The sequence below is a fragment of the Pteronotus mesoamericanus genome, unplaced genomic scaffold (genome assembly GCF_021234165.1).
Source record: "Pteronotus mesoamericanus isolate MK-2021 breed Mesoamerican mustached bat unplaced genomic scaffold, CSHL_Meso_final contig_50, whole genome shotgun sequence".
NCBI lineage: Eukaryota > Metazoa > Chordata > Mammalia > Chiroptera > Mormoopidae > Pteronotus > Pteronotus mesoamericanus.
Window position 1 is genome coordinate 5,031,888 of NW_026555186.1, and position 13,189 is coordinate 5,045,076.

The 13,189-nt window shown below is 46.6% G+C and overlaps 1 protein-coding gene across 1 annotated transcript in view; it reads left to right on the plus strand.

Annotated features, from left to right (window-relative positions):
* The window catches only part of MYO10 (myosin X), a 191,586-nt gene extending 182,618 nt beyond the window's left edge, over positions 1-8,968 (plus strand). Inside the window, exons 35-41 of the mRNA XM_054578310.1 lie at positions 12-309; positions 1,389-1,596; positions 2,406-2,542; positions 3,412-3,532; positions 3,942-4,394; positions 5,973-6,164; positions 7,525-8,968. Of these exons, the coding sequence (XP_054434285.1) occupies positions 12-309; positions 1,389-1,596; positions 2,406-2,542; positions 3,412-3,532; positions 3,942-4,394; positions 5,973-6,164; positions 7,525-7,626 (1,511 nt within the window). The 3' untranslated portion in view covers positions 7,627-8,968. The remainder of the gene's footprint in view (positions 1-11; positions 310-1,388; positions 1,597-2,405; positions 2,543-3,411; positions 3,533-3,941; positions 4,395-5,972; positions 6,165-7,524) is intronic.
* Positions 8,969-13,189: the final 4,221 nt, after the last annotated feature.

Consider the following 13,189-nt stretch of genomic DNA (forward strand, 5'->3'; position numbering starts at 1 on the left):
GCTTTTCCTAGTGCTCAAGGACAAAGGCTACACCACCCTCCAGGATGAAGCCATCAAGATCTTCAATTCCCTGCAGCAGCTGGAGTCCATGTCGGACCCCATCCCCATAATCCAGGGCATCCTGCAGACGGGGCACGACCTGCGCCCCCTGCGGGACGAGCTGTACTGCCAGCTCATCAAGCAGACCAACAAGGTGCCGCAGCCCGGCAGCGCGGGCAACCTGTGCAGCTGGCAGATCCTCACCTGCTTGAGCTGCACCTTCCTGCCGAGTCGGGGGATCCTCAAGTACCTCAAGTTCCACCTGAAGAGGTACGAGCTGAAGACAGATAAGGAATGCTTTCCCTTACACGTGGAATCTGGAAAACAAAATAAGTGAACAAACAGAGCAGAGACAGAGTCATAGACACAGAGAACAAACTGACGTTTGCCAGAGGGCAGGAGAACGTTGGAGGGGCTGCGCGGAAAAGGTGAAGGGATTGAGAGGTGCAGAGTGGTAGTTGTAGAGTTGTCCATGGGGTATAAAGTACCGCGTAGGGAGCGTAGTCCATAATACTGTAGTGACTGTGTGTGGGGCCAGGTGGGCATTAGACTTACCGCGGGCGGTGGCGGGGCGGGGGGCAGGGATCGCTTTGTTAGGTATATAGACGTCCAATCACTCTGCGGCACACCTGAAACTAATATAATATTGATGTGCACTGTAGTTTAAAATTTTTTATATAGACTCTTCCCCCCCCCCCACCCTCCCAAGAAAAGATATGAGATGGCCGGGCAGAGCTGTCCACGCAGGTGGTGGGGCAGACCATAGCTCCGAGGGCCTCGATACAGGACACCCAGAGCGGGTCCGGGACCGCAGGGCCAGGTCTTGTCAGTCACTTCAGTAAGCTTGAGGGCAGACCTCATTTTTCTCTCTAAGGCACATGAGGCTGTTTCAGGGACCAGGTCACATTCAGTGTAGTGTTTTTAACGAGCAAGCCATTGGATACATTTAATTACTACAACCATATATACATAGAAAACCCCCCACACTTAGATACGAATTCCAGATAAACCATAGTAGAAACAGTCTGATTCAGATTCTGATTAAGTGTGGAAACACCATTTTCATACGCCAATGTGGGGCAGGACTCTTTCACATGTAACAGCCCCACAGAGGGAGAAGTTGCTTCCAGGCAAGCACTGACTTTTTGGGGTTTGGGGTTGTTTGTTCGTTTTTGTGTGATAACTGAACCTGCACAGGCTGCACTGGGCCCCTGCTGGGAAGTGGCTGGTGTTTGCTCCAGTCACCACCAGGCGCCCACCCTCCCCCTCCCCGGCCACCGCCTCGAAGCCGCCCCGCTGAGCCAGCTGTCCCCCAACTAGCAATTGACCGTTTGGTGTTTGTCTCCTAGGATACGAGAACAGTTTCCAGGAACCGAGATGGAAAAATACGCCCTCTTCATTTACGAATCTCTTAAGAAAACCAAATGCAGAGAGTTTGTGCCTTCCCGGGATGAAATAGAAGCTCTGATCCACAGGCAGGAAATGACGTCCATGGTGTACTGCCACGGCGGCGGCTCCTGCAAGATCACCATCAACTCCCACACCACGGCTGGCGAGGTGAGGGAACGGCCCGGCGTCGCCTTCTGTTGGAGGCTTCGGGCCTGTCTGCTTAAGTCAGGATAGTTGTGCAGTTAAATCAGCTCTTGCGCCTGCCCAGTTGTGATTTGCACAGTACAGCTGCACGGTAAACACAGAAACAAACATAACCCACATCCAACCATGTGTAGAACGAGATAAAAGTATATGTTAAAGATGAGTAGAGACACCAACTCAAAGCTGTGCCAAAATACCTGAGACAATCCCTGCCCTGCCCATCTGAGACGCAGCTGAGCATCTCGTAGAGTTCGCAGCCCTGACCCAGGTTCCCGTTGTCACAAGGCTGTCACACTTCTGCAGTGAGGCATTGATATTTACCACACAAATATCTGGAATGCTGGGTCAGGTGAGTGCCTTTTCTTTTTTAAAATTTGAACTTATTATTCAAAAGCCAACTGGCTAAAAGGAGTAGAATGATAAAACAAAACAAAAAAACTTCTTGTGTAAAAGAAACATCAGTAGAAATCAGTGTAGTTTCTTGGAGTTTATGGATTAATCAGATAAAACTCAGGGCTTCAGGTTACATGCACTTTTTCTCCTCGTATGGCTTTGCAAGACACTGGCACAACATCTGCCCCTACCTGTGATCTTTTTGGCACAAAAGAGATAAACTAGCTCAACAGCACCTTTGAAGTTCTGGGTGACCAAACACAACAGTTTTAGGAGGCTGTTTTGGACCCTCACTTTTGCTGTCAGACAAAGGCGCATTCTGGAACCACGTAGCAGAACCACAGCTCTGGGCGCTGAAGACGCCGTGGTGTGTCTTGCAGGTGGTGGAGAAGCTGATCAGAGGGCTGGCCATGGAGGACAGCAGGAACATGTTCGCCTTGTTTGAGTCCAACGGACACGTCGACAAAGCCATCGAGAGCCGGACCATCGTAGCCGACGTGCTAGCTAAGTTTGAAAAGTAAGTTCCTTCTCCCTGAAGTGCCAGCTGATTAAATAAAAGGGCCTAAGAGCTAGAGTTGAGAATTGAAACTTCTGTGTTCAGCTTCCGTGTGCAGTGGGCTCTTATTTTACCTGTGTTGAAGCTTGCTTGATTTTTTTATCTGTCGGCAGATTTTTTTGATTCCTAGATAAAGCCGCTGTCTGAGATACGATTCAGTTTGTCATCGTTCCTTTACCCCATTCTTTCATTCCCCTGTTATACTCATTACCTAGGAATTTCCTGATGCGTAGACTCTCACGTGTCCATTACAGACTTTCACGTGTCCATTAGCTTTAAAACGGGGCTCAGAGATGCAGACCAACTTCAAAACTCTTTATCTCTTTTGGAACCTAATTTTGATCTGTGACTCTTATATCCCCTTAGTAGCACAAAAGATATTCCTGCTCAGTATAAACACCACCTCCATAATATGCATGTCCATTTTTATGAATAGTGTACTTTATTTGAGGTTTGGGAATGAAGAAATAGCCTTTGTTTCTTTTCTCTCTATGGGTTCACATAATGCTTAGCTAGTACTAATGAGACTGGGGCACTGGGGAAATACTTGTTAGCTCGGTTTAATTGAAGGCTGCCTGTTTGTTGTGTTAGAGATCTGGAGGAAAGCATGGCTTCCACCTCTGGTTAAGTAAAATTCATGAGGGACTCTGATAAGCCTCATTCTTGCGCTGTTTTCTCGCTCTCTCCATCCCCATTTCCCCCCCACTCGGTTATCTGAGCGTGGACAGAAGGTCCTCACAGAGAATAAGCCATATAAAGCCAGCTCCCTCAGGGGCACATAGGGCCCATCTCATTTTGCTCTCTGAGTGTCTCCTGACTTCTGTCTGTAGGCTGGCTGCCTCCTCAGAGGTGGGCGACCTGCCCTGGAAATTCTACTTCAAGCTTTACTGCTTCCTGGACACAGACAACGTGCCAAAAGACAGCGTGGAATTCGCATTTATGTTTGAGCAGGTAAAAGGAACTTTTGGAAACAAATTCCTTTATTGGAGAGAGCAGGGGTACAACCCGTTAGTACCCCTTGTCAGTCAACTGCTTGTCCTTAGAAGTTCTGCCTGGCAGTCACTTTCCCAGCACAGACAGGGTCAGCTGCTTGCGTTCTTCTGCAGAATAAAATTCATGCGCATTTTATTTGAACTCCTGTGCCAGGGACTGTTCTGGTTGGGCAGAGAGAAATAAGGAATAAAACACATGCATTAATTAGATGGTATCCATGCTAGGGAGAAATTTAAAGCAGTAAAGCAGGGGTCAGAGTACCATTTTTAGGGAAGGCGACATTTGAGAGAAATCTTGACGAAGGAAGGGAGTGAGCTGGGCGGGCGTCCTGTGTCTGCCCCTAAAGCTGTTGACTGCCTCTTTTCAGGCCCATGAAGCTGTCATCCATGGCCACTACCCAGCCCCTGAAGAAAACCTCCAGGTCCTCGCGGCCCTGCGACTGCAGTATCTGCAGGGGGACTATTCGCTGCACACCACCGTCCCGCCTCTCGAAGAGGTTTACTCCCTGCAGAGACTCAAGGCCCGCATCAGCCAGTCAACCAAAACCTTCAACCCGTGTGAGCGGCTGGAGAAGAGGCGGACGAGCTTCCTGGAGGGGACACTGAGGCGGAGCTTACGGACAGGCTCCGTGGTTCGGCAAAAGGCCGAGGAAGAGCAGATGCTGGACATGTGGATCAAGGAAGAAGTCTCCTCTGCTCGAGCCAGTATCATCGACAAGTGGAAGAAATTTCAGGGAATGAGCCAGGAACAGGCCATGGCCAAGTACATGGCCTTGATCAAGGAGTGGCCTGGTTACGGGTCGACACTTTTTGATGTGGAGGTGAGAACAGGCTGCTGTGCATTGTGGGGAGGTGGGCTGCTGCTTCAGGGACCAGGTTGTGTCCAAGAACGGGAATCGGCACGACTGTGGCCAAGTTCACGTGGAGGGAGGATGGGACTGAGCACCGCTCCTTTACTCTTACCTGTGAGAGCCCCCCAAATTTTACCCTTAACACACCCGCCCCCCAAAGGTTTTCTTTTTTTCCTTTTGAGTAAATATTCTTTTAATATTGGCAATGAGTGAAAACTTAAGGTGTCACCTATTCTAAAATAATTTCTCTTATAGAAATTATAGATCCAATAAAAAGTTCTGTTAAAAATACACATTTAAAAAAGTTAAAAAATTCAAGTACTGTGTACACAAAATTAGAAACTTTGACAATACTTGGATTTTACATTTTTTATTTTTTCTCATGGTTTTCAGGGAAGAATCTCTGTCTCATAATTGGAATTTAATCATTAATGTCAACCCAGTGTAGATTTGTATCTTTTTTACTTGTGTTAAAGTAGACCATTTATTGAAAGGAAATCTTGCTAATGGTTTAGATTCAGGCAGTGGGAGGGCCAAATCATGCCTGCCTCGTTTTTAAATGAAGTTTTATTGGAACACAGCAGTGTTCATTCCTTTATCTTCTTTGGCTGTTTTTACATTAAAGCGGCAGAATTGAGTAGCTGTGGCAGAGACCACGTGGCCCGCAAGCCTAAATAAAATACTTGCTTCCTGTCCCTTAACATAAGCTTACCAGCCCCCCAGCCTAGATGAGCTTCCATTTTTCTTACCACTCTTATTTATCCTGGTATCTGATGATCTTTAAATGGGGCTCTATTAAAAAACCTGAGGAGTCAGTATTCCAAGATCCCTGCGTGCCTTTTCCCTAGGTGCCATCTTTGGTGCGTTTAGTTGGTTGGTTGATTCACGTGTGTTGGTCTTTGCGTATAAATCAGATGTTTTGTCCAAGTGCCTCCTCTTGGTGTCACTAACATGTCCCCTCCTGTTTGTACTGTTCAGATCAGCCCCGTGTGACCCCCGCGTCAGGGCCCTTATTTTCCTCCACTGATGTGTGCAGAAAAGTCTGTCATTAAACCAGCGAGGTCGCCCATGGCACGCACAGCAGGTCACTGCTTCTCCCTGTCAAGAGGCGTGGTGGTATTCACGAGGAGCCAAAAGTGCTCAGTACTGAGCAATTTAAAGATGTTTCCTCTGTGATCCTAGGTTTTGTATTGGAAGGGTAATCATCAAAGGATTGGAGACAAAACTCGAGCGGGCAGAGCAGACCTGGCTCAGGCGCTTGGTTTTCAGGGGGGGCATTGTCAGGTTCCTCAGCCGTGGCTTATTCCCATGACCCACAGAGGGATGATGTTCAGAGGTGGAGAGTCAGAGCAAGGTGTTGGGATTTCCCAATTACACGACAGCCAAAGAGATACCATTCCTCATAGTTCAGTTCCCTGGCATGACCGTGCACTGAATGTGTTCAGTATCCTGTGCAGAGTGCTTGCCTGAAAGCCCACCTGTGTTTTCGGGGCTCTGGGCTTCCAGTTGCTTCCTGATCTAACCCTCACACTGACTCTCACCCACCAGTGCAAGGAAGGCGGCTTTCCCCAGGAGCTCTGGCTGGGCGTCAGCGCAGATGCCGTCTCTGTCTACAAGCGTGGGGAGGGGAGACCGTTAGAAGTCTTCCAGTATGAACACATCCTCTCTTTTGGGGCCCCCTTGGCAAACACCTACAAGATCGTGGTGGATGAGAGGGAGCTGCTCTTTGAAACCAGCGAGGTAAGAAGCAAACCATGACCTTAAAAACACACACATACACACACAGAGACACAGAAGAACAATGCCATTTCCTGATGCTTTTGACCAAGTTATTTTATTTGAATATTTTGCATTAAGCTGTGGGAAGATAGAGTCTGATGGTTCCTACCCAGCATCAGGTTTCTCACAGGCTGAAATCTGAGAAACCCAAATTTCTCCTGTGTACCTCTGCAACAGAGAAATATGCTTTCCTCATATCGAGGGTCTTACCCATGGAGAAAAGGAGGAGAAAGAAATCATATAGATGTTCAAAAAAAAAATAGATAGTTTGGCTCCCCAGCCTTGTGAAAGTCAGTAGATAGTTCTGGCAGCAAGTAGCTGCAGTGAGACTCAGCTCTGCGGTGTCTATGGAGCAGAAGAGAGCAAGGGATTCTGGGCAGAGCTGATTCCGGCTTACAGAAGTCACCAAAAAAAAAAAAGTGCCTTAAATACGTATGCTGTCTACTCCAAAGCTGAAAATGTAATAATAATAATGATAATACCGGAAGCCTATTGAGGGAGCTGCCTACAAGCAGAGGCGGGGAATGGAAATAAATCCGCGCCCCCCTCTGGCTGTTAGGTACCAGGGAGGAGGGAGTGGGAGGCCAGCTTGTGATGGACAGAGGTGGGGGCTGTAGCCTAGAGGGTCTCGGGTGGCAGGCTGCTGAGTTTGATCAAGTCCAATAGACAGCCCAGAACTGCTCTGTGCTCTGTGCATGATGTAAGGGTAGCGCACTTACAGTGATGTGGGGTGGGGTTGGCAGGAAACGGTGCTGAGAAATGGAATCCAGTTAGTATGTCTTAGGGGTCCAGACCAGCCATGAGCAGTGATGGACCGAAGGAGGTGCAAGGAGCTAATTCAAGATCACAGGTGGCGTGGAGCAGAGCTGACCAACTGCCACTCTGCCCACCCCTAGAGCCTCAGTTCTGTTTTCTCAGTTGCATCATGGGGAGTTGACTAGACTGTACAGTCCAGTCTTAAAAAGCTGTGAATGTGGGCTCTGTCATTAACCCTTATTTTAAGTGGAGAGAGAAAACCCAGCCCTAATGGTACCAACTTCAGTGTCATTCGGTGTTTTGTTTCATGTGCATAGTCTCGGCAATTTCATATTAAACATGAAAGAACCACCAGGTGGTGCACACTGTATTTGGAAAAGACACAATTCCCTGTTCTCTGACTAGAAGTAGGTAAAAAGCAGGTAAACTTTTGGCTTCACGCAAAATTTGAGCCATGGATTTACATGGCAGGCTGGTGGCTTTTGCTGGGAGGATGTGTTTTCTTGAGACTGAGCCCACTGGCCGGGCAGAGACTGACTGTGTGCCGATTCTGCTTCCCTGGCAGGTGGTGGACGTGGCCAAGCTCATGAAAGCCTACATCAGCATGATTGTGAAGAAGCGCTACAGCACCTCGCGCTCCATCAGCAGCCAGGGGAGCTCCAGGTGAACGCAGGAGTGAGTCACGTGTCTTCAGTACCAGACCGCGCCCGCTCTGGCGCCAGCCAGCTCCTGCATGCAGAGCCCGAAGCAGAGCTGCCCAGGCTCTCCGGAAGCCTCCCGAAAGGAGGTGTCTCCGAGGGACCTTTTGCCCTGTCCACTTCAGTGATCATGTATTAAGCTCTCAACCTTAACCCAATTTCCAAAGCTTTACTACTCTTAGATGACACATGCCTTAAGAAAAAAAGAGAGAAGAAAAAATCCACGCTGCTGCCAAAGCAGCCAAGAAGTGCCTTAACTTGTGGAACCAACACTAACGGACCTTACCTGTGCTACTGAAGGGAAATGCTCCCCCCGCCTTGTTGGGGAGACTGACAAAGCTTGGAAGGGGGGCGTTTGTCCATCAATTATGCACTAACCTCCCAGCCTGATTTCCCCATTGCGGGAAGGTGAGGGAGTGGGGAGGGGGGCAGAGGGCGCGCAAGGGGACAGTGTATTTTAGTTGGAGTGCTGCTGGCAGCCTTCCTTACAGACATGTATTAGCTTTTATTCTCTGGTTCATCTTTTAAGTATATGTGCTTGCCTGTGCATGCATGTGTTCATAAACTCATCACTTTAATCATTTTTTCAAGAGTATTAAAAGCAAAGGGAAAAAGGAAGTGCAATGGTGTAAACAGTCTGTCTGTATATTTTAATAGGTCAGAGTTATAGTCTCCAGTTTTTTCTTTATAAGGTGGTGATATTAACAAGCCAGAATCCTGGATTTTCCTGTTGTTGCTGTATTTCAGAAGCCACATGGGGACTCAGTTTTGTTTTACGTGTAGCAAAGTCTGCATTCTGTGTCTGCTGTATTATAAACAGATATGCAGCCTGCAAATAACTGTATTTATAAACCACTTTTAAACAGATGGCTCCAGGGCTGTTTTTAGAACTATATGAAGTCATTTTGGAGTCTTTAGTTTCTAAAAGATTTAAGTTAAAAAGTGTTTCTTTGAAGGTTAGCTTGTATCGCTCCGGGTAGATGACGACATGATCATAGTGAATGTGAGGAGAAATGCTGTAGTCCCCAGAGGTGAAACACGTGTGCGAATCTTTAAAGGACCCTGACATAATATGCTGAGGCTTTAATAAAATACACATATTTTATCCCAGGTTTATAATGGTGGTCTAAAAAAGGCGGCTGTAAATAAATCAGCATTTATGACCAGGAAAAATATAATCTGGTCTTGGATTTCTATTTTCGTATGGAAAAGTTGTAAAGACTTAGGCCAACCAAGTCTACCCACAAAGGAAAAAAATGCCTTATCCCATACAGACAGCCATGTGAAATCATTGATTGTTGGCTCAAAGAAAGTCTGACAATAAAAGATATTAGCTAATGTGCGGTGAATTTTCTTTTTCGGGGTTGCCCAGTTTATATGGAGTTTTGGTTTTGGTTTCCGGTTTTAATGCTTCAGGCTTCAGCTGCGCATTTCATGCCCTTGATTGCCAGTCTAAAAACAGAAATGCAGACATCGCGACCGCTCTGCTAGGCACAGCATGACTCCAGGAAAGGTGAGAAGGTAAACGGCTGCATTCAATGAAATCACAGAAATCCCAAGGCTTGCGAAGTGTGTTTATGTCGCACCGTCTCCTGTTGCCCAGCCCCGTAATGTGCCTGACGTCACCATCCTACAGCCTGTTTCCAGCCACGATCACTGAAGCAAAGGACATAGGCCATTTAGCCACTGATTGACCCAAAGAACCACCTAGACTACAGGGCCTCCCCTGCAGAGGCCCCTCAGGCATGGATGTGAGCAGCACCAGTTCCCCGCATATCCCTTTCTCTCACCACCGTCCCCAACTTCTGCTGTGCCAGGAACGGCCTTCCTCCTTCCCCGAGGACTGGGAAGTCACCTGAAAGCAGGTGCCACTGAGTACCTATGGCCTTGAGGGATGAGAAGAAAGGTGAGCTGTGACTCGGATGTATTGTTCCTGTCTTTGTTTTTATTTCGTGCCCACAGAGAAATTGGCAGGCGTGCCTTTCTACTGCTCACCCTTCAGGGTTTCCTCTGACTTCTTGTATCCCAAAAGGCCACCCACACCCCCCAATTATATATGAGGAAGTAGTCAAAAAAGACAGCGTGACTCAACTAAGGCACTGCAGCAGCACCAAAGCTAGAACCTAGGTCTCTACACACAGGCCTTGACACATCAAGAGCTTTGCTTTGTTTTAATCCTTAATTTGGAAATAATTGTAGATTCAGAGGCACTGCAATAGAATATGCGGGGAGGCCTGTATACCCTTCACCTGGTCTCCCCAATGGTAGCATCTTGGCATAACTATAGAACGGAAGTGCCATGACTAAGAAACACTGAGCTTCCTCCGTCCTCAGGATGACTTCGCCAGGTTTGCACATGCTCATCTGTGCAACCTATGGTCCTGATAGGTTGGAGCATGGCCGGTGGTGTCATTTCCATGTTTACATAAATGCGTCAAGGAGAAGCATGGCATCGCTGCAGACTTATTGGGCAACCTAGTTATGTGTGTGCTTGTTTAATTGGAGGATATATAAGTGGGTTTTATAACTTCAAATGGTTGGAGTTACTTTTCATGGCCCCCTGCTTACCCAGTTTTCTTCCCCAGAAATGGCTACTTTTCACCATTTTCTCGACTATCCTTCCCAGAAATATTTCAAGTGTATGCTCACGTATGTCACCAGTACCTTTCTCTTTTAAAAAATAACAGCATAAGTTCTCTTGCACCTTGCTTTTTTCCCAGAATAATATTTGAGATAAGATTCCATATAGTACCTTAGAATTGCCTCATTGTTTTTGTATACAATGTCCTAGGCAGCTCCGGGGGTGGGGGGTGGGGGGGTAGAAGCACACTTAATTTTTCTCTAAATATAATTTAGAAACCTAAGATGAACACTTTCAATTTATAAGATGTTTTACTTTACACATCGTTGAGGTCATATGTATGCTATACGCTATAAGTTCTATATTATCTCATGCACTGGAATCGATAAATTTTAAAAATATGTTACTATAAAAATAAGTGCTTTAGAGAATATGAGAGTTAATCCTCACCAAAAGCTTAATATCTAATAAGGGAAAAACTATACATAAAACTAAATTGAACTAGTACATCTGTACCTGTTCCATACAATTGATCACAGAAGCATGATATGCTGGAAAATATTGGACCTGGGTTCCAGGTTTGGCATTGCCATTTTCAAAACATAATTTTAATCTTTTAGGCTAGGGTCAGCAAACTACAGCCCAGAGGTCAAATGTAGCCCTCCACCTGTACAAACAGATCTCTACCTTGCTTTTGCTGTTAATGCAGAGCTCTACCTGTTGACTTGTGTGTTGTCTAGGGGTTCATTTGCCCTGCAGGGGCAGAATTGACTAGGGGCAGCATTTTGATTCCACATGTTACAATGCTAGGAATATAGTCCCTAGTTTTTAGATTATTGCTGTGTTTCTTGTCCACTCCCTTGAGTGACCTCCCTGATTTCCCTCCCTCCCTCCCTGCATTTCCTCATCAGCACAGACTGGCTTAACATCACCTCTCATTTCTACCTAATCAATCAAAACTGATTAGACCCTCTGTAGAAAGAAATGGTCTTCGCTCCACACAGCCCGAGAAATCCCGCACCGCACCTGCCTGGAGCATTGTAGGGCCCAGCTTAGTCAGAAATAGTGAACAAATCACAGACAGCCCCCGCTCAGGAGGTTTATTATGGTGGTCAGGCAAAAGCAGGTGAAACTGCTAAATAAATGCCCACACAAGGTGGCACAGCAAGAGTCAGGTGAGTTTCAGAAAGTACTGTCCCAGGTCCCCAAAGCAGGTAGGTCAATGTGACTGGGACGGCCAGGAGAGGACTTGGGCGGGGGATCTGGAGCTGGTCTGGCAATATGGCAGGGGGGAGGTAAGGGGTTCCTCAGGGAGAGCCCCAAGGGAGGACAAGCGCAGGTGTGGAGGTGGACATGGCACAGAGCAGGTGACAGCACCAGGGTCTGAAGCTGTGCTCCAAGTCTGTTGCGCTGGCCACAAATAGCACCTTCGCTGATCTCACGTGATTCCACCTTCGTGGCCCTCCTACCACTCCCTCCACCCCCCATAAAATGCTTTCTCCACAGACCGGAAGTCCAAAGGGATCTTCATAAAACACAAATCCAAATATATGCCTCTCCTACTCAAAACTATCACTTTCTCACCAAAATAATAAACCCCCGCTATAGCACGCTGTATTTCCTACCTGCCTGCCTCTACCCTTGTCTCATGCTATTCCACCTGGCTCCTACTTCAGCCGCACTGGCTCTGACTCAGCGGCACATCTCTCAGCCACACTTTCATTTTATCCCCATTTGACCAGCCCCCCAAACAAGGTACTCACTGCCCAGCAGTGAGGAGGGTAACTGATGTCCTGGAGAAACCTAGCGTCTGTACTCAAGAAGACAAGAGCTATAATTCCCAGGAACCTGCAGCTCTGGCAGTGATGCGCCGGTAAGTGTTCCTTATGGGCTCTCCAGGGAAAAATGGTCCTGCTTTGTAGTGTTTGCTGGTTATGCATGGTGTCAGTGTTCCCACCATGGCCGATTTCAACTCCAAGAAGATGTCACTGTATGCAGACTTGTAATGAGATTCGTGGTCAGACCCAACAGCTGGTAGGAGCCTGACCCTGCACACCACTGAAAGGTGACATCAGTAAATAATTTTTCAATTAAAAAATGTCATCTTATTCAAAAGAAAACATTTTAAGTTAAAAAAGAAAAAGTAAAAAAGACACACCCTGGCTGGTGTGGCTCAGTGGATTGAGTGCCGGCCTGCAAACCAAAGGTCGACAGTTCGATTCCCAGACAGGGCACATGCCTGAGTTGTGAGCCAGGTCCCCTGTAGGGCGCACACGGGAGGCAACCAACCACACATTGATATTTCTCTCCCTCTCTTCCCCGCTCTAAAAATAAATAAAATCTTTGAAGAGAAAAAAGACATTTATAAAGCTTTAAGTACTTTGGGGGGTGAAGCTATGTGGGAAAATTAGAGGTTTTCAAAGGATATAATCCGTTCCTATCTTTAGTTTTCCCAGGGCCTTTTGTTTTCTCTTTCAAGTAATAAGAGGATTACAGCTGATTCACAGTTTGAGACATAAACAGGATCTGTTACCCTTGAGCATCCAGATGTTTGCTTGGTGGGAACCAGCTGCCCGATTAGAGTTCTCATCATTGCTCATGACCTGTCAGAAAAGAAAACGAATAATTCCTACAACTTGTATTTCTCGGGGGAATTGTTCTCTATAAGTTAACTTCGTAACTTCACATTGAAATTTAATAGTACTCTTGATTAGAGATAAACCAAGTATCAACACCAACCATAACATAATTTCATTGACTTTAATTTACTACATATTTACTAAATTCTTGCTGTTTATATATATTTAAAAAAAAACAACAATCTTAGTGGGATTTGCAAAGGAAACGTAAGAACTGTCTTAAGTAGCTTAAGGCCTAGTTGGAGTTAAAAGATATAAATATATGAAAGAAGAAGTTGATTGTAGCAAAGCAAGAGTATATGGACCGTCTGC